The 25,218-nt window shown below is 45.6% G+C and overlaps 1 protein-coding gene across 2 annotated transcripts in view; it reads left to right on the forward strand.

Annotated features, from left to right (window-relative positions):
- Positions 1-25,218, forward strand: part of RABGAP1 (RAB GTPase activating protein 1) — a 1,076,978-nt gene that overhangs the window by 275,831 nt on the left and 775,929 nt on the right. For both annotated transcript variants that reach the window (XM_085612417.1, XM_085612408.1), the window contains exon 11: positions 306-475. In XM_085612417.1, coding sequence (XP_085468543.1) covers positions 306-475 — 170 coding nt within the window. The remainder of the gene's footprint in view (positions 1-305; positions 476-25,218) is intronic.

Genomic DNA, 25,218 nt, shown 5'->3' on the forward strand with positions numbered 1-25,218 from the left:
GAAGACTGTCTGCCTACGTCAGACCTATTTGCTTTACCAGTGCTTGCTTTTCACAATATACTACCCGTTTTTACCAAGCTCCTTCCATTTTATTCTCAGTGTGAAGAGAAGTGGGTAGTTGGTTTTCGGGAGAATATCACTTGTTTGTAAAAACTACACTGAAAATATCTGTTCAAAGCAAAAATTCAGTTAACGTCTAGTAATGAATTGTCAAGCCAATTAGTATCTCCAAAACCCTTTAATAAAAAGAAAGGTTATCTTCTGGCTGTAACAGATATTTTTAGTCTTGTTTTATGTTCTTGCAGATAAAGTGCTGTTCATGACGACTGCAGTTGATCTAGTAATTACTGAGGTCCAGGAACCCGTGAGGTTTCTTTTGGAGACGAAAGTCCGGGTTTGCCCACCCAGCGAGCGATTGTTCTGGCCCTTCAGCAAACGAAGTTCAACAGAGAATTTCTTTCTAAAATTAAAACAGGTATTTGCCACAATCATAGTTTTTTTTTTTCCCACAAAGCCTCTGCAAATGAATTAATTTTTTTGTCTTCTTTAATGTTGACGTTAGGCATGTATCAGTGAAAAATACTTGATTTTTCATAGTTGTCCTTGTATTTTTGCATGCAGTTATGGGAAAGTATACCATAACAGAGTATTCACATTGTTTTTTTTACTTTGAATTATGTACTTTTGCTTTGTGTTTTGTTCATGGAAGCAAAGCTATGCAAAAGTGGAAATGTTGTGCCATGCTTTAATGGATTGTTCTTTTGGCTTTGTAAACAGATTCTAAAATGTAAGTGAACAGAAACTGCTATCAACTGGAATATTCCCCAAACTTCCAAACTTGATCCACATCAATCAATTTTAGGTTTGTTCCAGTATGCAGCACTTTTCTCAATATCAGACAATTGTTCTCTATTATAACTATGTGCCTTCCCATTATCCCGACTTGGCCTGACCTACCTTCGATCGGGAAATGCCATTTGAATCCCGTGATTGGACATGCACGCACTCAGTCTTGAATAAATATGGCTTTTGCAGGTGTACTACTACATGGGCTAAAATACTATACTCTATCCCCACAGCTAGGGATAAAATGGGCCACTGTGTCTCTGGCCTCCCTTCTTACTGTATACAGAGGCACACTTCAAGGATGCCCCTCTCCTTTTTGCATTGCTATTGAACCACTTGTGGAGTTGCTATGTGGAACTGGGGTGGTGCAGGGTTTCCCAATAGTTCCACTTTGTCTCTGGACTTAATCAACTGGGGCAAATAGTGTATCTCCCCCTTGGGCAGAGGTGCCATCAAAGGACCGCCGTGTGCAGGTTTGAGTGCCTTGCGTTTGGCATCAAACTGCTTACCTCGGAGTGAAGCTGTGCCACTCTGACACAGACAATTGAAGGGAATCTAGGTGCATCGGTGCGTTTAGGAAAGCACAGATCAAATTCTGGACTGCGTTGCCCCTCTCCATGGCCGGTCGTGCGGCGATTGCCAAGATGGGCATGATGCCTAGACTGCTCTATTATTGGTTAACATACTTGTAGTGTTGCCTAAATCCTTTTCTAGAGGATTGGACCAGCTGTTTGGGAGATCTATTATAGGGCGCTAAACAGAGGAGACTGGCTCTTTCTAAACTTAAGTTACCCACCAATAGTAGTTGGGAGTCCCTGACTTTGAGAATACTATGTGGTGGCCCAGTTGCAGTGGTAGTGTTTGTGAGCAGTTTAGGCTCATCAGAGTGTAGTGTTAAGCATTTGTTTAACACACTCAAAGTCAATAAACGAGACACACACTCGAGAAGAAACTCAAAACCAATTTAGAAAAATAGCAATTATTTTTATGTATATTTTAACACCAAAGACTTCGTAATTTGGTAAGTACTTTTCAAAATTGAAATTTTTAAAGAAAAGTAAAATTGTAGCACAAATGAGTTTTTACGCGGTTATGCTTTCCAATGCGAGAGGCATATATTGCATAGAGGTACTTGCAATTGTATTTCGGGGGTCTCCTTTAGGACTTGGGGGGGCAAGGTCCAAAGTACCACCAGGAGTTCGAGTTTACCTGCCCTTGAGCGACTGGTTGCAGAAGTGCTGGACAAGTTAGTAGCCTTGGGCGCGACATCGTAGGAAAGAGGGAGGCACCTAGAAACTGGCTGCAGATGGGGACTTGAAAACAAGTCCAGGAGCTCCCAATCAGGGAAGGGGGGCAGGGGGTGGCTCTGTATGTGCCGATCCTAGGAGCAGGAGGGCACTGTCGGTAGTCATAGAACCGGTCTGGGGAGCTCAGTGTAGAGGGTTTTAGTTGGCTGGGCCCGTGCGTCAAAGGCACTCATGGTTCTTGGTTAGATCTGCAGAGGTAGCCAAAACAGGACAGCTGAGCCACTATCTTTGCTGGACTCTGTGATGCTGACGGCCCTCATCGACTGGTCGGTTGTCTTGCCATTGGAGTCCTGGTTAGATTCAAACAAGCTTTGGTTGCTGTAAGGGGTCCGGTACCCCAAGTATTGGTGCAGGTCGGCTCCAGTTGGTCCTGGCATCTCCACACTTTGTGGGGGAGGCTGATCTGACCTCCTGAAGCACGGTTGCCTCCTCCTCTGTGCGTGCAGCGTCGGTGGACCCGGTGAACAGTAGAACGTGAACCGGACTTTGTGGTTGGTGCCTGTAAGCTGCAGGAAAGTGGCTCCTCCACTTCAAGGGAGATGCCAACAGCTTGGTAAAGTGCTGGAGTCCCTCCAAAGCTTTTGGAGGATGCACAGCTGCAGGACAAGTTGGGTTGTTGTGATTATCTGGACAGGAGCAGGTAGGCAGGCAGGATTGGCACCAAATTCCACCAACAGTCTGCAGTTCTCACTTCTTTGGCTTGTCCTTAGTCCTCTTCCTTCTACAGTCAGACGAATCTAAGTTCCTAGTGCCGGGGGACCACCTAAATACTGAATTTAGGGGTGTTAAGAGGAGTGAATGATACTAGCCAATGGGCTACTTACCCTTGGAGTCAATCCGCCCCTTATATGACAGATTCCTGTGGGTAGTGGGCATAAACCTGTCCCAGAATTCCAAACTCCATCAAAATGGTGGAATCCTTCTTTCGTGTGACATATCAACCAGCCCACCTTAGGGGTGTGACTGACCTGGTAGTACACCATGCCTTTGCATAGCTGATTTCCCACCTTTCCTGGTGCCAAATGGGCCTCAGGGCGGGGGAGGAGCTGAGGTTGCATATTAAAGGCAGCAGGGGCTTGGAAGTCCCTGGCCTTGGTATGCAGATTCACTAGCCATTCTGCTGAAGGAGGTGAGAACCTCCTTCCTCCTGAGCAGGCATTGTTTCTGGCCTCAGAGTGTAGGTTCTAATCTACAGGGGCTCAGAAATACATCATTGCGGGCAGGCTGGACTATTCCAGTCAGCCAGCACACTAGATGATGGTAGGATTTTCAGGGGGCATCTCTTAGGTGCCCTCTATTTGCATGATTGAAAAGAAATCCACTACTGGCATCTGTAAGGATTTATTAAGACAAGGTGTTTGATGCCATACGTTCCAGTGAAACAACAAACAAATGATGGACGGAATGCTGACAATGCAGACATTCTCCCCCAGTCAAGAGATCTGGGTTAAATCCATCGTTCTTTTGCCCACTACACCACCCCAGTTTAGACATGGCCATATGCAAATCAGTCTTGACCCTGTGCCTCATGGGAACAGTCCAGCCCGAACTGCCAAGCCATGTCTTCCCTGGACCGGAATCAAGCATCCTAGGACCGGTTTCTGGCTATCAGCCGTCATAAGCCAGGATAGCTTGACTCCAGTGGCGTAGTGAGCATGGGTCCCACGTCTGGGAATACCCATCCCACTTAGGGCGAAAAGCGTTAAAACAAACAAATGATGGACGGAATGCTGACAATGCAGACATTCTCCCCCAGTCAAGAGATCTGGGTTAAATCCATCGTTCTTTTGCCCACTACACCACCCCAGTTGTTGTTTTTGTTTTTGTTTTTGCATACGTTCCAGTGAAGCCATCATGTGGCTGGGGAGTTTATAGTGAGCAGTGGTCTGTACATGTACTTAAGATGACTTCATGTTCACTTACTATCTAGTAATTGAACTAAACTGCATACAACCATGCAGATAGGTCTTTGCATGTAATATAATTCACTCTACTGTTGCAGGGATTCTGCTTATGCACAGAACTATGCGCAGGAACCTAGGTCCTCAGTGAATTGTGGTGTACCAAAAACTCACCTCAGAACCCCTTATCCGACCAGCATCAGTGTCCCATTCGTTATCCGAGGTTTAGCTCGGCGGTCCCAATGTATAGACAACCTAGAACAAGCGACTTAGTGTATATCTCAGGAATGGTGGGAATCAGAAATACCTGTTTGTAATTATTCTCATATCAGTCCACAACAGAATAAACCGAGACACGGTAAAGTTTAAAGAGTTTATTTTATAAACCTCGTGTCCTAAGATGCAGTAGTTTGGCTAACATAAGCAGACAAACGATTAAAATCAAAACCATCAGCATAGTTACAATACCATAGAAAATGAAAGGAGTAATCAAATGACAGTGGATCTAAGCCACCTTCCTTTCCCTAGCAAACTAATAGTATTATTATTAGACTAGTAAAAGGTCTCTAGGCTTGAATGGGGAACCCCATACTGTAAAGATCAGCTCAGTGAGATCACATCACAGGATCAGCTAGGCTCTGCTCCTGGGAAAGCTCTTCTTCCGAATGTAATAAAAACATGTAACACTGCAATATTAAAAGCACCCGACTTTCAGGTATTTGCAGCTGCGTGCGTGTTATGGCTAAATAGTGGGCCGATCAACCTGAACCCAACAACATGCACCTTCTAGCGACCCAGACTGTTTCTTTACACTGTGTACAGACCAAGGTCGCTGCTCACTGTTTGGGATGTTAACAACAGACAGTTCTCATGTGAAGCAAAGTCGAGTAAGCATTTCTCAATTTAATAACATGTGACTACAGTGTCGTGTGCAAAAGCAGCAAAAGCGGCAAGATGGCTTTCTTTTGAAACCATTTTTATTGAAAGAAATGTACACCTTTAGCAATACAGGCTTCATCCTCATAACACATTTCGTTATCAAATCTATTATCGTACAACACTCATTAACCGTATTTTGTCCTTGCGACTACCAAGCTCACACATCCTACTGTCTGTCCCATCTTCTCTCCCGTAAGATGGCTTTCTAACATCTAACGCGGTTGTGCTAACTTAGCATTGTACATATATAGATAACGATCTTCACTACACCCCCCCCCTTGATCGGACCACTAACCAGTAGGGGCGCACTTGCAAGAACGCAGAGTTCAAGTTTGATAGAACGGAACCAAGGGCATGAACTATAAGTCCATATAAGGTAAGTGAAAAAGTTCGAAGAAAAAAAATAAAGAAAAAATTAAAAAGGAGTGAAAAAAAACCACGTAGAGGATAAAAAAAACATCATTGAAGGACGTAGGACGTAATGAAAGTACAAAAGTCAACCCATCAATGCATAAGCACAATAAGTTGCAACAGCTTCCAAGAGGAAATCATTGGAACGTTCCGCAAAATTATCTGCCATCCAGTTCAGGACGGGCAAGGAACACACATGCTCCTCAACCACCGGAGCCTCCAGCACCAGATGAGGACAACTGGCGTGTTCTTCAAGATAACTTCTCGCTAAGAAGTCAATCGCAGCCGTTCCGATGCCCCAATTCCCAAGGACTCCATGTGCTGCTCCACAGGCCATAATCCCGACACCAGAACAGTCCCAACTAACGTGGCAGAGCTGCCCATCCTAGGGGCGGGACAGTGTTCCCATTGAGTATAATTCACAAAATGTCTAAACTTATTTGCTTTGTGCAGGAAATGCGTGCCATAATGTTGATAACAGAATTGCTCATCATAATTAGCAGTATCTAAATACAAATCCTCAGCATCAAATGCAGCATAATATTTCAAATCAGAAAACAGTGCTTCTATGGCTTGAACATCCCAGTCATCAGCGTGGATGTTCTGCTTAACGACATCACCCATAGAAACACGAAATACATTTGGCACATTAATTACTTCAGTGGGGCCATGAATTTGAAATTTTACAGCATCCCAAGCGATCCCATCACATACAGGCCAGGCAGTAATGTTCACAAAAGTCTGGTCCCTTTTCATAATATGTGATGAGGAGTGGGGGGCCAAAGTTCCATCAATTAGTCGAATTGTAGATCTTTCTTTCAGGTAGTGTCCATTGATAAGTCTAAAAAACTCCACCACAAAGCCAATGGACATAAACAAAAAAATACATATGAGCACCAGCCAAATGTAAGTCCAAGGGGGAATTAAAAAATGCCTTTTGAACCAGGCCACAAAAATCGAAACTTTGGACGGGGCAATGGAAGTCATTGAATTAGAGTCAAGAGTCTTGTGAGTGGGCAACTGTGGTGGATTGTAAAATAGGTAATGTAACATCCGCAGGATAAGCATACTCAACATCTTCAGGCAGACCACCAGGTGTCGGTGGCAATAAAGGACCAGTAACTGTATGCATCTCGTCGGCAACATCAGGGACTTTGTTAGAAGCTCGGGCCACAACAGAATTTCTCAGCATCGAAGGGCAAGAAACCGCCGGAGTCATACGAAGAATAATCGGCCACTCTCTGTAGCTTGACATTGTCAATAGAGATGTACCTGTTATCCTTTCGACCAGGAAGCGGAGGTAAAATGACTGTTCTAGTACCCTGTACTCCAAGCACTGGAACTGGTGCACGATAAGAGGGGCCGAACTCCTTCTTGTTATCCACCTTCTCACGGACCAGATCACCAACTCGAGGTAGCCAGCCGACTACCGGAACCTGAAGCGCAGCATCAGGTGAGGAGGGTACGTGTTCCTTCGCTAGACTGTCTCTGGCTTCTTGAAGATTCTGCAATACAGCACAGTGTTCATCTACGTCAAAGGGTGCGGCTGACGCCGCCATGTCTAGACCATCAAGGTCTGGGACAAACATTCATACACCAAGGAGCATCATGTATGGGGTCCGCCCACCCAGAGACCTTCTAGGGATATTATTAAGTGCATGTTGCACGTCATATAAGTGGGCTAGCCAGTTCCGGCCAGTACCTAAAACCCTGGCTGTCAAAGATTGCTTTAAGTCACAGTTCATTCGCTCCACCACACTATTACCCTCAGGCCGGTATGGAGACGAAAATTTGACTTGGACCCCAAAATTTCTCATGGCTTCTTTGTACGCCTTAGAGGCGAACGCAGGGCCCTGATCAGAATGAAAGGTACTACAAGCAAAACTTCCAACAAAGACACGCAAATCCTTTATGACCGTGCGGGAATCAGCACTCCTTTGTGGCCACACCCACAGAAAACGTGTGCACGAATCTACTGCAACCAAGATATATTTGTACGCAGTATCAGAGGTAAATGGACCGCAATGATCTAAATAAACACAACCCATTGGCTTATTAGATATGTACAACTGAGTTTGTGGTGGGCGCGCTGCAGTTGAAGGTTTAATCTGCTGGCAAATGTCACAATTAAGAACATAAGCTCTGGCTTGTTTATACAAACCGCACCATCAGTAACGTTGTTGTAGCAGAGATACAGTAGCCGCAACGCCGGCATGCGCGGACGCCATGCCCTCGTGAGCCGCTAATATCAAAGATGGTCTGCAGTCCGCGTTGGGAATCAATCTGTCACCAACGTCATTAATCCTCACTAATGGGACGTTATCAGGACTTAAGCGATAATGGTAACGAGAAGGGACACCTCTTGGAAATCTCGTTCCCTGCTCTGTAGCAGCAATAGCTGCCAAGATGTCCTCATCGATCTTACTTTTGGATGTTGTAACTGCTGCTACTAAGTATGTTGCCACTGCTGTTTTTGCTGCCTCGTCAGCCAGGCTGTTGCCGACAGCATGGACACCAACTCGTTGGTGACCAAGAGTGTGAATAACATTCACGAGAGGCAGACGTTGTTTAAGATCTGCCACTCGAACCCAAAGCAATTTATGCTTAATCGTGCTACCTTTGGAATCATGGTAGTCATTCTGAGACCAAAAATGTAGATTGTCGTTGTAAGATTGGACACAATAAAAGGAGTCCCTCACTATAAGGGTCGTGACTCGGGGATCAGCAAACTCTAGCGCTAGCACTAGAGCACGAAGCTCCGCCAACTGCGCGGTACAATCACCCAATGACTGCGTATGCACGACATCAGACTGGATATTCACCATTTACGAAAGTACCAACTACAATTGCGCAAGCCGCTGAATAGGCGTGCTTTGATCCAGTTGCCGGTTGCGCAGAACCGTCAGTGTAAATGACACAATGGTAATCCTCGAGTGGGCGCAAGGACAGAGGAGCCGGATGAACGATTTCATACTGCAAAAACTCCTGAGTCTGAAGTGCCGCGTGAATGATATATGTGACGTCCGGCGATGTCAAGGAAGTGGCCCATTGTATCCACCTTGGATGCAAAGCCTTAGAATTTGGTACACATGCTTTTGTCACCACCTCAAGGGCAGGATATGGTGTTACCGCCAACATGCGTTTTCCTTGCGATAGCACTCGTTCTTTCAGAATCGCCATCTGCACTGCCGTCAGAACTTTCTCGACAGCGGAAAACCGCAGTTCAGCCGAAGTGTACAAGTGAGATTTGTAGGCAATGGGGACGGTAATGCCCTCATTGAACGTTAAGTATGTGAAACCAACTGCGCCTGGCACAATTCTTATGACCAGGTTAGTGTGGTTATCACGCGTCAGTAAGTATTTTGAAGCAAGAAGATCAGCTTGCAATGACTGCAATATAGCTGAATGCTCTGGCTGCCAACAAGATTTGGAAAAAGTAGGTTGTACCAAGGCATAAAGCGGCTTGATACGCTGGGCATAATCCGGAATGTAAGTTTGACCGAAATTCAGAAAACCCAGCAGAGATTGTAATTTCTTCAGTGTCGTGGGAGCACGTAGGCATGCGCATTTCTCTAGGAAGTGCGGAGCCAATCCTCGACCCTCATTGTTGAGTTCGTACCCCAAGAACAACACTGTATATTCCGCAATGTGAGACTTCGCAAAGTTGAATTTGTAACCGAAGTCTGCAAACAAAACAATAATGCGTTCAATGCGACGGAGATGCGGTTCCAACTCGTCATCTGTGAGATAAATGTCATCCACATACGAGTACGCATCAGGGTCTATGCCCTCTAAGAGAGTGACCACGCGAGCGGCAAAGACCCCAGGGCTGTTCTTATAGCCCAATGGTAATCTTTTGAATTGTTTTTGTTTGCCACCCGAGGTGAACGCCGTCCACTCACTACTAAGAGAGGACAGGTTATGGCTATAAAAGCCATTGGAAATGTCAAGTGTGGTTTTAAACCTTTTTCTCACGAGACTATCGACGAGAGCCGAACCGTGGGTGTTTTGTACAGCGCATGTTCGGCAATGAGAGTTTAGGTGCCGGTAATCCAAAACTAGGCGGTACGACCCATCAGGCTTCGTCACAGTGAACAAAGGATTATTCATAGGTGACACACATGTTTCGATTACTCCTTGATATTCCAATTGTTCAATATTCAAGAATATATCAGTTGCTGTCGCCACCAGATATGGACGCAGTGCTTGTCGCACTACTGTAACTTCTGCCGCGCTGTCTAGCAGCGCTAGTGCCCATGTCAGGTTCTGAAGCTGCGTCCGTACCATCTGAGGCATACCTCGCCGTCAGCGCAGCAACTTTCTTTTGAAACGGGGGTCGTTGACGTGCAGACTCGTCCTGCTTGCCTTTGCCGTCAGACTGGCGGGGTTGCTCACGTCCTTGGGCACCCCTTCCTTTCCCACGGTCTCCGCCACTGGATTGTGAAGCCGATGTTTCCTGTGAAGATCGAGGAGAGCGTTGTTCAGAAACCTGAAATCTATCAGGTGACTTAATACGAGATCGATCGCGCAGATCATATGTGCGTTCGGTAGACGACTGTACCGGTGAGGCAGGACGTGACCCCTGTTTCTGTTGCTGTTTCCCCTGTTTCTTAGCTCTCCAACTTTGCTTAGGAAAGTTGGGGCGTTCGTCTTTTGTAGACTAGCTCACCTTAGTTTGCTGTACTATATCAGGAATGATCAGTCGGTTTTACACCCAAGGCACTACGACCCACGGTCCTATATGCCTACACAATTACTTTAGCGAACTCTTTGGGCTTGTCGGCGTCATCCACGCGGTCCATCATATTTGCAATTTGGAACTGCATGGCATCTCCTTTGAGGTTGCCCATTACCATGGAGCATACCACATCGAAGCGGTCGACAAGCCTCATTCCCAATTCAATAGCAGCCTCCGCACCATGATTCTCCTGAACCTTTTTGATAACTGATGGTAGCACAGACATAGACAGAGTGCCATAGCACTTCGAATAGGTCGCGGCAAAGACCTTACCCCAGTTGTCACAATCTGCCATATCCGGGACCAGGTCTTTAGGCAAAGTAATGGTGAGGATGCTGTGTTTCTCCACAGGAGTGGTATTTGGAAAAACCGCTTCCAGTTGGTCAAATTTCTCAGCAAGCCAATAAGGAAACTCATCCTTACTTTGGGGGCGCTTGCCGACCACCGAATTAACCATAACAGGACTAATAACCACCGCGTGGTGGTCCGTAGGTTGTCCTGCAACAGCAGGTGCCCCCACCTGTACGTTGCGTGACACGTACTGCACTAAAGCCCTATGGACCGTAATCAGGGCTGTGTGTAGTACCCGCAACTCAGCCACCGTGAGATAGCGGGGATGAGGCGTAAAGCCGGCCAGCACCGGCCATGTGGCCCCTGCAATAGACAATGGGCCCATTCTCGCCGGTGCAACCCCATGGGGAAGGGCGCCATTAAACCAAATAGTATGCTGCCAGGCAGAGATTGGAATTTCTTGTGTCCTATATGGGGTATAGACCGCAGGCAGCTGTGTGGCAGTATAGGTATGAAACGTATCATCGTCATCTACCGCCGGAAAAGTCACCCATGAGTAAAACAACTCATACGGGTATGATGCATCAGCGCTTACCACAAAAATTACAGCCATCCCATCATCTGGCACCCCATACGTCGTAAAATGACGGCGCAGAGGTGCCCGGCTATGTGCGGCTATGTCAACCGCCATTAGGACACACTAAATTGTATCAACGATATCAACCGTAGCACTGGGGTTCAGAAAAAATAACCTTTTTAATGATCAAGCTTGAAGGAACCTATTTGTCGAAACACAGGTAGGTTAAACCGTCACTCCCGTCAACCGGAAACCAGAGTGAGGGTGTCGTGGACTATTATAAGCACTACTAAGGCGTTTCAAATCAATAGACCAAACGTTAGGTGCGCCATGTTGCAGGGATTCTGCTTATGCACAGAACTATGCGCAGGAACCCAGGCCCTCAGTGAATTGTGGTGTACCAAAAACTCACCTCAGAACCCAGAACCCCTTATCCGACCAGCATCAGTGTCCCATTCGTTATCCGAGGTTTAGCTCGGCGGTCCCAATGTATAGACAACCTAGAACAAGCGACTTAGTGTATATCTCAGGAATGGTGGGAATCAGAAATACCTGTTCGTAATTATTCTCATATCAGTCCACAACAGAATAAACAGAGACACGGTAACGTTTAAAGAGTTTATTTTATAAACCTCGTGTCCTAAGATGCAGTAGTTTGGCTAACATAAGCAGACAAACTATTAAAATCAAAACCATCAGCATAGTTACAATGCTGTCGTAAATAAATTATTACGAGTTCAGAATTTCTAAATATCAATATGATTATGCATGAAGCAAGAGGCTGAGTCCGTGGTATCAGGTTCAAAAGGGCTTTATTCAAATAACTCGAGTTATAGGGAGAATAGTTCCATCACCACAAGGGATCAGGACCAGGATTCTCAAAAAGGTATTCTCAAACTTTATTCACAGAGTACAGTATATATATGTATGTAATAATATACGTAAGCAAGAGCGCTTCAGGCGGAGCAAGAGAGAATAAGATAAGAGCATGTGGGTGTGTAAGTAGGCGTGAAGGTGGGCATCCACTCGATGATAAAAGGTAAGTGTCATAGGTGGGTGGATGCCTAGAGGGGGTTGCGTGATCAGCTGGAACTTTACTGGAACTTTGCCTTACTTGTGCTCAACTCGACCATGACGTGTAACTGACGTGTGAAAGGGTTGCTATGCAACCGGGGAGTCTGGAGTCTGAAAATGAGGCCTTCAGTGTCAGGGCGACCAGCACATCTCGTATTATCTGATATCTAAAGTCTGGAGCAGGGACTGATTCGTGACATAGGTTGCTCATCACCAAGGGCCAATGTGGCATTTATTTCTTCGTTTACTGCTGAAGTCTTGCACGGGGGCTATGGGCTTTTCACTGACGTGAGCTTTGTAATCACACAAAAAGAGACAGAAAGGCTAGTCTTTCTCCTTTGCAGATGGGTCATGTTTATCCCTCCTTCTCCAGGCAGGAATGTGGTTTCGGTAGGAGTGAGCAGATAACCGTGCTCAATACTGTCTCGGACAGGGCCCCTTTGGCTGAGGCCCAAGTGTGCAAGGCCAAGGATACGCAGCTACAGCTACGGCTTTCAGAGCGTTCTGAGGCCAGAAGCCTCTTTTCGGCTCTGGCTGGGCCACAATAATGGAAATGCGGGAAAACATGATGCAAAACGTGTAGGCCTCAGACCAGATTTGTCGTTTCTCTCATGGGAGACTGGATTATGGCAGGCCACGTTATAACATAAGCATCATGATAGACAGGCCATGGAGGGGAAATACATAGGTGACATGTATGTGCACATGAGTGTGGGGGAACACACGGGGACACATAGGCCTCATGATATTTTATTTTCCTCATTCCCTCCTTGTCCCCTAGTGGACCCTCATGTCATATCTATTCTCATTAGACAGTCAATCTGTTCTTGCAGCATTATTTTTCCATTTTCAATGCTTTGTAAATGGGGATGTGGTGCACATGCAGTAGCACACAGGCCGCAAATGGCCGGGCCACACTGCAGACATAGGCAACAACTGAATATCATCAGTAGTATTAGTCCACAGACCGTCAACACTTTCCATCCCCATGCTGATATCATTTCCCAGAGCCAACTGGACCAAGTCCACGTGCCTGAGTCTTGGTGTATGCTTTGGGCAATCTTGTGGAGTCTTGTTATTGCTTTGTATACAGACGGTGCGTTATTAGGTATGAAAAAGCAACAGCTGGAACCGATGACCCTACAGGCCCCGCCCCTATCCGCTAGGATGACGTCAAGAACAAGACGATTCTGAAGAACGACCATTCTCATAGCAGACTGTTCCTGGGTCAAGTTCCCCAGGGCTGATGCAGTCTCATTAGCAACGGTTTCTAGAATCCTTGTTAGTCTGCGGATAAGTTTACTATTCTGGACGGGACCTATGAAGAAAAAGAATCCTTTGTTGAAATCTGTATATTGCTCCCAAGCTGTTTCAGTCTGGTCGATGCCAGAGGCATCGAGCCCTCGTCTGTGCCTGATAAGTGCTAGTTGAAGATTTTGATGATAGTTCGATGGGGCCAAGAAAACGGGTGGTAGGAGAAATGATATATAGCACGTCCCACCCCAGTCTAAGGGCAGTTGTACATAGGCTTTCTGGCCACAAATAAAGTAGGTGTGTCGTGATGCTCTGAAGTAAGACTTTCCTTTGTCTTTGAACACTAGTATAGTGTTACACTCGCTGTGCCCCAAATGTACAGATCCTTCTTTTCTGACACACAAGTTCCCTTTTACTGGCAGGACTGTGATTGAAGATGGACCTAAATTGTGTATGGGCTTGACATTCAACACTATAAAGTCAAGGGTCGCATTTCCTTGCAGATACTCTTCAATTTCTAGATCGGTACCTTTCCTTTGGGGAAGACCTTCTTCATCTGGGAAACATGCTTTATTCATGACTTTGTTCAAGTTACCCCATACCCAGTCGCCCCTTCACTCCTTGTCTCGACATTCTTTGGCATCACCATTGATGGATGTCATTAAGGCAAACCATGCTCCGCAAGAACCATTATGGGAGAATGGAAAAGGGAAAAGAGGCAACACTCCCTTCACCTTCTGATACGGGGGAAGTCGGCCACAGACCCAACAGTCTGTAGCATTGCTAGTCTGATGTGAATGGTGCAGCATCTGAATAAAAGTATTGTTGCGTAAGGCAAGTCGATATGATAGCTCATGGGATGGCAGATCACTAAATGTGTGCTTTATGGTATCATTGGTAGAGTGTAAGAGTGAGGCAATAGGAGGAAAAATAGCATGTAGTATTAAGCTGATACATATCATCGTGATGCACAGAAGAAATAAAAATATCAGAGTCACTATACATCTACCACGTAATATTTTACAGTATTTGCTTTTCATCTTGCTCTTTTTCTCATCCGCGGTATCCAAGATCTTATGCGAGCCAGAATACATGTTCAACCGCTTCACCACCTAGTGGACTTAATTGATCAAACGGGTTCTGACTTGTTAGATCTAAGTTTGGTTTTGTACTTCTGCTGGGGAGTCTCCTCTAGTAAAGGGGGCTCAAAGTCTGAAGTCTTTTATGTCTTTTTTAAACGAATCGTTATTCCCAAAGTAGCGTTTACAATGATGAAGATGAACCCATCCTTTCCGTCCTTCGACTTTAACAGCGGTCCTCGTAGTTAATAATACCAGTTTAGGCGTCTTCCACCTTGGCTCAAGAGGGCTCGTTCTGTCAAAGTTCCTTATGAGAACATAGTCCCCAGGAGCGAGGGAATGTTCCTTGACCTGGGTGTTGTCAGGGAAGGCGGCAGCAACCTGCGAACGACAAGAGAGTAGTGCAGACATCAAGGAAGCCAGGTAATCTGTCAGCATGTTACTATCAACATCAGTGATCTTTTTAGGCATTGGAGTGCCCCACATATTCGGTGGTCTACCAAAGACCACTTCATAGGGAGATAAGCCTGTTCTAGAATGGGCTACCATTCGCATGTAAAAGAGGGCAACCGGCAGGGCTACCATCCAATCCACACCTTTGTCTGCGCAAATCTTTGCTATTTTTATCTTTAAGGTCTGATTATGTCTTTCTACAAGGCCTGCTGCCTCAGGATGTCGTACACAATGGAACTTCCAGGTATACCCTAACAGAAGGGACACTTGTTTCATGAGTTCAGAGGAGAAAGGCTGACCGTTGTCGGAATATACGACACGCGGTAATCCATAACGTGGGAAAAACTCTCGCACCAGTTGTCTGGCGGTAGTTACAGCAGTATAATCAGGGACTGGATAGGCCTCTGTCCATCTTGATAGGGAACATACTACTACTAGGACATATTTGTAACCTCTGCATCTGTCCATTTGGATATAATCCATTTGAAGGACTTCAAAAGGATGGTCAGGCGGATGGAAACCACCTTGTTCCATTGGAATGCCTTTACCTGGATTGAATTGGCAACAGATCATACACGTTCTGACCTTTTGTTTCGCTGCTGCACGCAGGTGCTTGTTGAACCATATATTCTGTAAGCTGTCTAGCATTGCTCTCTCTCCTAAGTGTGCAGGACTATGTGCGGTATTTATGATCACTTGTACCATTGAATCAGGAAGAAACCATGTTTCTTTGCCCTTAGTCATCCAACCCTGATCAGTCAGTACCCCTCCTTGTTCCGACCATTTCTTTAATTCATCTAGAGTAGCATGTGTCTGTATGTCTTGTACATCCTTGGAAGTATCCCTAACTGTCATGGCTTTGGACATTAATGGTACCTGTGATTTCGTCATGTCTATTGGGGTCTGAGCTGTCTGTTTAGCTGTTCGGTCTGCCAGATCATTGCCTTGAGAAATGGTATCTGTGGCTTTAGTATGTGCTTTGCATTTCAGGATAGCTATGGCTGTTGGTAAATGTATCGCTTCCAGAAGGGCATGAATAAGGGGGCCATGCTGTATCTTGGCCCCGTGAGAAGTCCAGAAACCTCTTTCCCTCCATAGGACGCCGAAGTCATGAACTACCCCATATGCGTATTGTGAGTCTGTGTAAATGTTTACTCTCAGGTGCTTAGCTCTTATGCACTCTTGGGTCAGAGCAATGAGCTCTGCTGCTTGTGCTGACAGTATGTCTATTCTTTTAGTCTCTATGATTTCAGTAGCAGTGGTCACTGTATATGCTGCCACTAATTCTCCCGCCCCCGTCCTCATACATGAACCGTCAACATAGAGTGTTAGGTCAGGGTCTGGGAGTGCAACATCTGTCAAGTCTTGTCTTGGTTTAGTCACGGTATGTATTACTTCAACACAGTCATGTGGGGAAACGTTTTCTGTACTGGAGGGCAAAAGAGTAGCAGGATTCAGTATGTTGCATCGTCTGATCTCTGTGTGGTTGAAATAACGTCAGCTCATAACCTGTCAGTCTCGCTACAGTCAGGTGTTGTGTTTGTGTTCGGTTCAAGAGAACCTCTACTGCGTGTGGTACTTGTACTGTCAGGGGGTGGCCCAGCACTATCGAGTCACTTTGTCTTATGGCTAAGGCTGTTGCTGCAACAGATTTTAGGCACGCAGGCAAAGCCTGTGCTACTGGGTCCAATGTACTAGAGAAATAAGCACAGGGCTTGTGTTTTCCTGCATGATCTTGTGTGAGGACAGATAGTGCTGTTCCGTCCCGCTCTGTCACAAAAAGCATAAAAGATTTGTTGTAATCGGGGATCGCTAAAACTGGTGCTTGACATAAAGCTCTTTTTAATTCTTCAAATGCCACAGTGTGTTCTTGTGTCCAAGGGAGGACTTTAGTCGAAGCTACCTCCTGTGTCGTCAACTGTATTAGGGGCTTGGCTATGTGAGCATACTGTGGAATCCACTGCCTGCAATATGAAGTGAGGCCAATGAATGCACGTACCTCCTTTTGTGTCTTGGGCTGTGAAAGGCCAGAAATCAATTGAATACGTTCTGGTGTCAGTCGCCTACCCTCCTTGGATAGCAAGTGCCCAAGGTACGCCACTTGCTGTTCACAGAATTGTAACTTCGAAGGAGACACCTTGTGCCCCTTGTCAGCCAGGAAATGTAAAACAGTGAGTGATGCACTTTCACAGTCAGTTTCCGATCGTGCGGTAATGAGAATGTCATCTACATACTGTATCAGTGCTGTAGTGGTAGGCATATGAATACTGTCTAGTTGTCTTTTGAGCGCCTGACTGTAGATGCTAGGACTTTCCGTGAAGCCCTGTGGTGCTCTTGTGAATCTGAAGCTGCGGCCTTTTAAACTGAAACCGAAAAGATATTGGCTGTCCGGATGTATTGGGATACTGAAAAAGGCGTTCTTCAGATCGATAACTGTAAAGAACGTAGCCTTCGCATCAATGGCAGTCAACAATGAAGAAATGTCCGGGACCACAGGGTACTGCGGCACCACACATTTCTTTAATTCTCGCAGGTCCACAACTAGTCTATAGACAGGTGATGCATTGGGATCAGTTCTTTTAAGAATAGGAAGAACAGGTGAATTGCATATGTTTGACTCTGTCTCTATCACCACCCCTTGTGCAATGAGTTCATCGATAATTTTCAGCAACCCTACTTCAGCTTCAGGCGGAATTTTATATTGTCGAATCCGTGGCAGCACCACTCCTTCCTTGAGGGTGACCTGGTATGGTGTAATGTTCATGAAACCTACGTCAGTCGGGCCTTGTGCCCATAGGTGCTGTGGTACATTTTGAAGCCTGATGTCAACATCTTTCATAACAAAATGTCCCTTGAAATCACGTAAATACAGTCGCACTCCTTCTGGCGAGCAACAGATAACTGCTCCCAGTTCCTTTAATGTTTTTATGCCAAGTAAGTTTTCTGGACATGATTTAGTAAGCAGTAAGTCTGTTGTATGTATTAGTGGACCAACTCCTAAAGAGACTGGTTCTGAAACCTCATTGATAATAGGCTTTCCTGAAAAGCCCAGGGATATACTCTTTGAGCCCGAGAGGGGTGCCCCTGGAACCTCAGAATGACTGATGGTAGTTCTACTTGCCCCGGTGTCAATCAAAAACTTTTTATTCTTTCCTAGTAAACGTGCATGCACATAGGGACCCGTTTGGTCCACAGGAACTGGAATAAGGGGCAAGTCGAATTCCCTCTCTGGGCTTCTTCACGAATATGCTTGGTATTCTGGATAGTTAGTCTGAGCGTGCTCATACATTTGTGCTGTGGCGTGGGCTGGTGCAGGTGCATGGACAGGCGGCGGCGGTGGTGGAAATGTATCTGATGTCTGATGTGTGTTATTTTCTTTGGGAGGATTAGATCGTGGCTTTGTTTGACCTATTGCTATATTGTGTTTCAGGACCGCACATTCATTTACGAAGTGGCCTGGCTTCTTGCAATAATTACAGGTCTCAGTATTTTGTTTCGTGCTATTCTTGTTCGTGTTTGTGTTTGCCGGGGTCGATTGGGCCACCAGCATCTTCATCTTTGTGTCTCTCATGCGTCTCTTATCCTGTTCGTGTTCCTCTCTAATTCTGTTCTGGTGGTATTGTAACATCTAACATTTGTGAAGGGCTGTTTGCTTGCCAAGTACTCTCAACCTTTAGTACCCTATACTTTACTTCTGGTAGGGAATTTTCTACTAGTTTGCTCACGAAAAGATGGGGATATGAATCACTACCGGGCTTAAGACCACTATTGATAGTGAAACATTTCTCGAACCTAGAGTAAAAATCGCTAGTGTCTTCGTCTGGTTTCTGTTTACAGGCCGAAATAGCATCCCAGTCTTCCTTCTTGGTGATTAGTAATCTGGGCAAAACTTGTACAAGGAGTTCAGGTAGGTCTTTAGCTCGAGGACCCAGACCAACCCCCGGGCCTCTTCCCACCTCCTCTCTTTCCAGCAGATCCCAACTGAGCCTTTTGTCTCCCACCTCCCAGTCCTGTCCTTTCAGTTTCTCGTAAATACCAGCAGGCAATAGTACCTTTAATAACTTTAGAATGTCAGCATATGTATATTCTCCTAAGCGAAGAATGTCCTTTAGTTCTCGGTGAAAACCCCCCCGGGTCTTTATCATGGGATGGTAACATTTTCTTCATTTCCAGTATCTCTAATTTCGACAAGGGGGTGTAGACATACACCCGTTGCAGGTCATTGTTTGCATCCTTTACAGGATGAACCTCTCGTAGGGGGTTCAGCTTGTCGTACGACTGTTCCTTAACCTGGGGTGGAGCGGGAAGCAGGGATCTAGTCACGTATACTATATACTTGTGTCGCTGATCCAGAATGACATTAATCAGTTCAGTACCCATGTTCATCCACCTGTCTAGTATTATGTCGTCCAGCAACTTATACAATAGACCAGGACCAGAATATTGACTCTCGTATAACGTGATCAAATGCTGGACCATGTAAACACCAGCTATGCGCTGTTCGTTTGGTGGGAGGCTCAAGAACGTTTGGGCTACGATATCATTATTATATATATCATATTGGGATATCCACAGGGTGGCTGATCGTGCTAATTCATTTTCGGTCGGGGTGAGGGGCTGATCGTTACCCAGCCATTTATTCACCGCTTTTTCGGTGATCTGGAACAAACTTTCAAGGGAATATCTTTCCTTTATGGCAGTTCCCTGTTTACAGTGATTGAGGCCCTTGGGCCTTTCGAATCGCCGGGCACGGCCCACATAATGTATTCTGTCTTTGTCCCCTGCTTCGTCATCAGATGATAACTCAGCTGTTTCGTTCGGGCTTCCTTCGTGTGATGCTATTATTGCCTTCCGGATTTTGGTCAACATGTTGTCTGTTTGGCCTGATTTATCATGCTGACCGGCATCTATGCGATCACTCCAACCAATATAACAACGGTCTACGTCTCCATCACCTTCGTCTTTTTCCCTGATCAGACAATTAATTAGGAAGCGAAGGATATAGTTCTTAATAATTACCTTTCTATTTTGTACGGCTTCTGCTATACACTCAGGACCTTCCCCTGTTCTTATGAATGTGTACATTTTTTTTAGATGTTTATCCATATCTGGTAATTTTTCCAAATCTGCGACTGCTCGTCTAAGCCGTAATGAAAACACGAGCATTCTGCCCTTTCCTGGATCTGGGTCATATATACATTCAGAGATTGCTACTTTTACTGTCGGCCCCCCTCCTGATGTTGCCCCGGATCCTCCCTCCCCGCCGTCCTCGAGCTCCTGGAGCTGTTCTTGCGTTGGGGGTGCAGGGAATATTCCGTCCACGTATGATGGTGGGGGTTCCTCTAGGTAGTTGTTAATGAACGTGTCGGATGCTGTTTGTTTTATTTTTCGGGGTACTGGCGGTGGCACTCAAACTAGTTTTTCTACTGGGGCCACTTTTGCTAGTTCCTCTGAAAGGACGGGATAAATACCAGCAACGGCAGTATTTCTTTCTCTTTCAGCCTGCTCTCTTTTTACCCGCTCCCTTTCTTCCTGTAATTTTTCTTCTTTGGCTTTTTCAGACTCCTGTCTACTTCTCTCTGCTTTGTGGAACTCTTTCTCTGTTCTTCTATGTGATTCCTTGCGCCATAACTCAATGGCATCCTTCTGAGCAGGTCTAGATTTTCTCTTCCATATCTCTTCCTCTACCTTCATGATGCATTCCGCATCCCACGTTCCCGTAATGGGCCATTTATACTTCGTCTCTAAATCTTTCGTGTAATACACCCAAAGTTCTAAAAACAACACGGCATCTAAACCATGCTTACAGTACATGAAATGTCCAGGTGTGTCTCTAGGCGGAATGTTAACTGGTTCCTCCAGTACACCTTTCCTGGTACCTATCTTACGCAGTTTCGAAAATAACGGCATGGTGGAATGTAACCGAAAACAAAAATCACAATGACCCAAAAAACAAAAATCACAATGAAACAAACTTACATAAAAACCTGACACATTCAAACCTAACTGAACCTAACTTAAGACGATAACATTCATACAGTTATATCGGTGCACCTGAAAACTTGGCCTCTAAATCTTGAAACATTAATTCTTGAATGCATGCTCTTGAACATACCGGTCTCACAAGTGAGACACGTCTTTACCGTGTTCATTAAATGAACCCGTCATGATTGCAACCTCCATGAGAAACTCACCGGGAAGCAGAACTTGAACTTGAAGGCCTCGGACACTTGACGCTGCGCAAGGAATGGCGTATCTTAGGTGGATCTCTAGAAACCTCGGACAAAGCTCTCTCGCAGGTAGGCTCTGGGTCGGGACGATCCGCAATCCTCACCGCCTCGTATGGATGCCTGGTCGCAGTCCGTCTCCTTCGTCGGCCTGAGGGAGTTGGCGGGAAAACCCGCGTCGTGTACACTCGAAGTCCGTCACGGCTGTGGAAGGGGGCAAAACTGGACCTTCATCTCCGGCGCATGGGGAAGGAGATTTGTCCCTGTTCGGGCGCCATTATGTCGTAAATAAATTATTACGAGTTCAGAATTTCTAAATATCAATATGATTATGCATGAAGCAAGAGGCTGAGTCCGTGGTATCAGGTTCAAAAGGGCTTTATTCAAATAACTCGCGTTATAGGGAGAATAGTTCCATCACCACAAGGGATCAGGACCAGGATTCTCAAAAAGGTATTCTCAAACTTTATTCACAGAGTACAGTATATATATGTTTGTAATAATATACGTAAGCAAGAGCGCTTCAGGCGGAGCAAGAGAGAATAAGATAAGAGCATGTGGGTGTGTAAGTAGGCGTGAAGGTGGGCGTCCACTCGATGATAAAAGGTAAGTGTCATAGGTGGGTGGATGCCTAGAGGGGGTTGCGTGATCAGCTGGAACTTTACTGGAACTTTGCCTTACTTGTGCTCAACTCGACCATGACGTGTAACTGACGTGTGAAAGGGTTGCTATGCAACCGGGGAGTCTGGAGTCTGAAAATGAGGCCTTCAGTGTCAGGGCGACCAGCACATCTCTTATTATCTGATATCTAAAGTCTGGAGCAGGGACTGATTCGTGACATAGGTTGCCCATCACCAAGGGCCAATGTGGCATTTATTTTTTCGTTTACTGCTGAAGTCTTGCACGGGGGCTTTGGGCTTTTCACTGACGTGAGCTTTGTAATCACACAAAAAGAGACAGAAAGGCTAGGCTTTCTCCTTTGCAGATGGGTCATGTTTATCCCTCCTTCTCCAGGCAGGAATGTGGTTTCGGTAGGAGTGAGCAGATAACCGTGCTCAATACTGTCTCGGACAGGGCCCCTTTGGCTGAGGCCCAAGTGTGCAAGGCCAAGGATACGCAGCTACAGCTACGGCTTTCAGAGCGTTCGGAGGCCAGAAGCCTCTTTTCTGCTCTGGCTGGGCCACAATAATGGAAATGCGGGAAAACACGATGCAAAACGTGTAGGCCTCAGAGCAGATTTGTCGTTTCTCTCATGGGAGACTGGATTATGGCAGGCCACGTTATAGCATAAGCATCATGATAGACCGGCCATGGAGGGGAAATACATAGGTGACATGTATGTGCACATGAGTGTGGGGGAACACACGGGGACACATAGGCCTCATGATATTTTATTTTCCTCAATGCCATAGAAAATGAAAGGAGTAATCCTACTAAAATGACAGTGGATCTAAGCCACCTTCCTTTCCCTAGCAAACTAATAGTATTATTATTAGACTAGTGAAAGGTCTCTAGGCTTGAATGGGGAACCCCATACCGTAAAGATCAGCTCAGTGAGATCACATCACAGGATCAGCTAGGCTCTGCTCCTGGGAAAGCTCTTCTTCCGAATGTAATAAAAACATGTAACACTGCAATATTAAAAGCACCCGACTTTCAGGTGTTTGCAGCTGCGTGCGTGTTATGGCTAAATAGTGGGACGATCAACATGAACCCAACAACATGCACCATCTAGCGACCCAGACTGTTTCTTTACACTGTGTACAGACCAAGGTCGCTGCTCACTGTTTGGGATGGTAACAGACAGTTCTCATGTGAAGCAAAGTCGAGTAAACATTTCTCAATTTAATAACCTGTGACTACAGTGTCGTGTGCAAAAGGAGCAAAAGCGGCAAGATGGCTTTCTAACATCTAACGCGGTTGTGCTAACTTAGCATTGTACATATATAGATAACGATCTTCACTACACTACCTTAGGGCTGTAAGGCCTGCTGTAGAGGTAACTTACATATATCTGGGGGCATGGCACACAAGGTGAGTGCCATGTCGTGTTTTCACATTTGTCTGCACCATTTCACTCAGCCTGTAATGGCAGACTGCATGAGTTTGGAGATGGTCCTTTAGGTTAGCACAATACATGCTGCAGCAGGGACCCTCTTTAGTACCCAGGTCCTAGGTACCAGGGGTATCATTTACTAGGGAGAGGTGCTAGATATATTCCTAATTGTGGAGCATTTGAGCAGATACCTTGTTATAGGGAAAAAGCACTGGCACTGGGGACCTGGGTACCAGGAACCATGTGCACTTCAGTCAAAATGGCATCAAATACCAGCCAAAAAGTGGGAAAGACCATGTCAAAAAAGGGCCCTTTCCTACACATTCCCTGACCGAAATGATGCTGTTTCAGATGGAACTAGCATTGGGCACGCTGTATGCGTCCTTAGTCCCTGTTTTCTGTCCTGCTGCTGAGGATTTGATGCTGATGTCGGTTGCAGGTGTGGTGTTGAGACGTGGACACCTACTGACCGAGCCTCATCCTACATATCCACAAGAGCCTCCCAAGCACAACCTCCTCCAAACCATTTACAATTTCGAAATGTGCCATAAACCCATCTGGTGGCTTTAATGGGGCTCAACAGCAGCTGGCTGCCACAGCATTATCCTCACTCAAGATTAAATGGGATGCGGATAGTGGCAGGTCATTTAATGAATAAGGAGGAGGGTGCTACAACATTCGCATAAAGTGTCGCACAGCGTTTGCTTTCAGCGGATTCAATTTTACATGCTACGTAAAGCATACTTTACCCCGGCAAAGATTAGCAAGATTTTTCCTTGAGCCTTGGCTTATTGCTGCAGATGCTCTTCCCAAGAGGCTGGCTTTTTTTTCATATGCTGTGGCCTTGCCCTGTACTCATTCACTTCTGGGGATGTGTCACAGGTACTCTCTCTCTCTCTCTGATGGCTAACCTGTAGTCTCCGGAGGTTTATCTGCTGGGAATGTTTAGAAGACCTAAATCAGACAAAGCATTGACGCTCTTCATTGATTTTTCTCTCCTCCTTGCTCCGCACAATATAATCGTGGCATGGAAAGTGCCATGCCTTCTTCCCTTGCCAAGGTGTGCCCGTGCAAGAATTGCGGGGGTTGAGCAACTATTCCATAGGGTACTGCTGGAAGAACTTGTGCTACAATTACAGACATACATCCAAAATGAAAACAGACCTCCTTAAACTCACTCCCCTGCAGTGCCTAGATGGGCTCCTTGTAGACTTTAAGCTTACACTATAGAGCACCTTAGCGACCCTACTTAGTGCTCCATTGTAGGAAAGTGGGTTTCTGTTGCAGTAAACCCCCCCCCCTCCCCCCCCCGCACCACGTTTTGCCAGACCACTGATGCACTTTGACTTGATGTGCCCTGGGTCCCTGCCAATCAGGTTCCCAGGGCCTGTGTTCTTTCCCCAAACCTAACCCAGTTGGCATCTCTGGCCACAGGTCAGCCCCTGGTAAATGGTACCACAGGTACCGAGGGCACTGTGACCAGGGAAGACCTCTAAGGGCTGCAGCACTTATTGTGCCACCCTTAGAGGCCCTTTACCTTTACGCACACACGCTGCCTATGCAGGCTGCGTGTTTGAGTGAAGTAATATTCCAATTAAAAAAGTATATCGCTGTGATCATAAGCGATATACTTTTTTAATTGGAATGTTAAGAATGTTCAATGGGTAGATATATAATATTTTGTGATCTGAATTGGTGTTTTGTGAAGTGTACCATACGCCATTGTTATTGTTCATTACCACAGAATTTATATTTTTAATTCTGTCTTGTATTTTTTGATTGAATTTTTGATTATATATTATTTGCTTAACAGCCCTGATGATGTCCCAGATGGGGACGAAACGCGTCGGCTGTTTACTGTAATAACTTAATGGTGAAGTTGATTAAAATGATGAAATAATCGAATAAAAGAAAGAGAATCAGATTTTATTCTACTGGAAGAGTTTTCTTTTGGACAATACACAGGATTATGCAATATATTTTATTGTCAAATCATAGTATTATTCATATGCTCCTTCTTGTATTAACATGTGGCTACCATAAGGTGATGCTTGTTAATAAAGGA

Source organism: Triturus cristatus, chromosome 1_2 (assembly GCF_964204655.1).
Source record: "Triturus cristatus chromosome 1_2, aTriCri1.1, whole genome shotgun sequence".
NCBI lineage: Eukaryota > Metazoa > Chordata > Amphibia > Caudata > Salamandridae > Triturus > Triturus cristatus.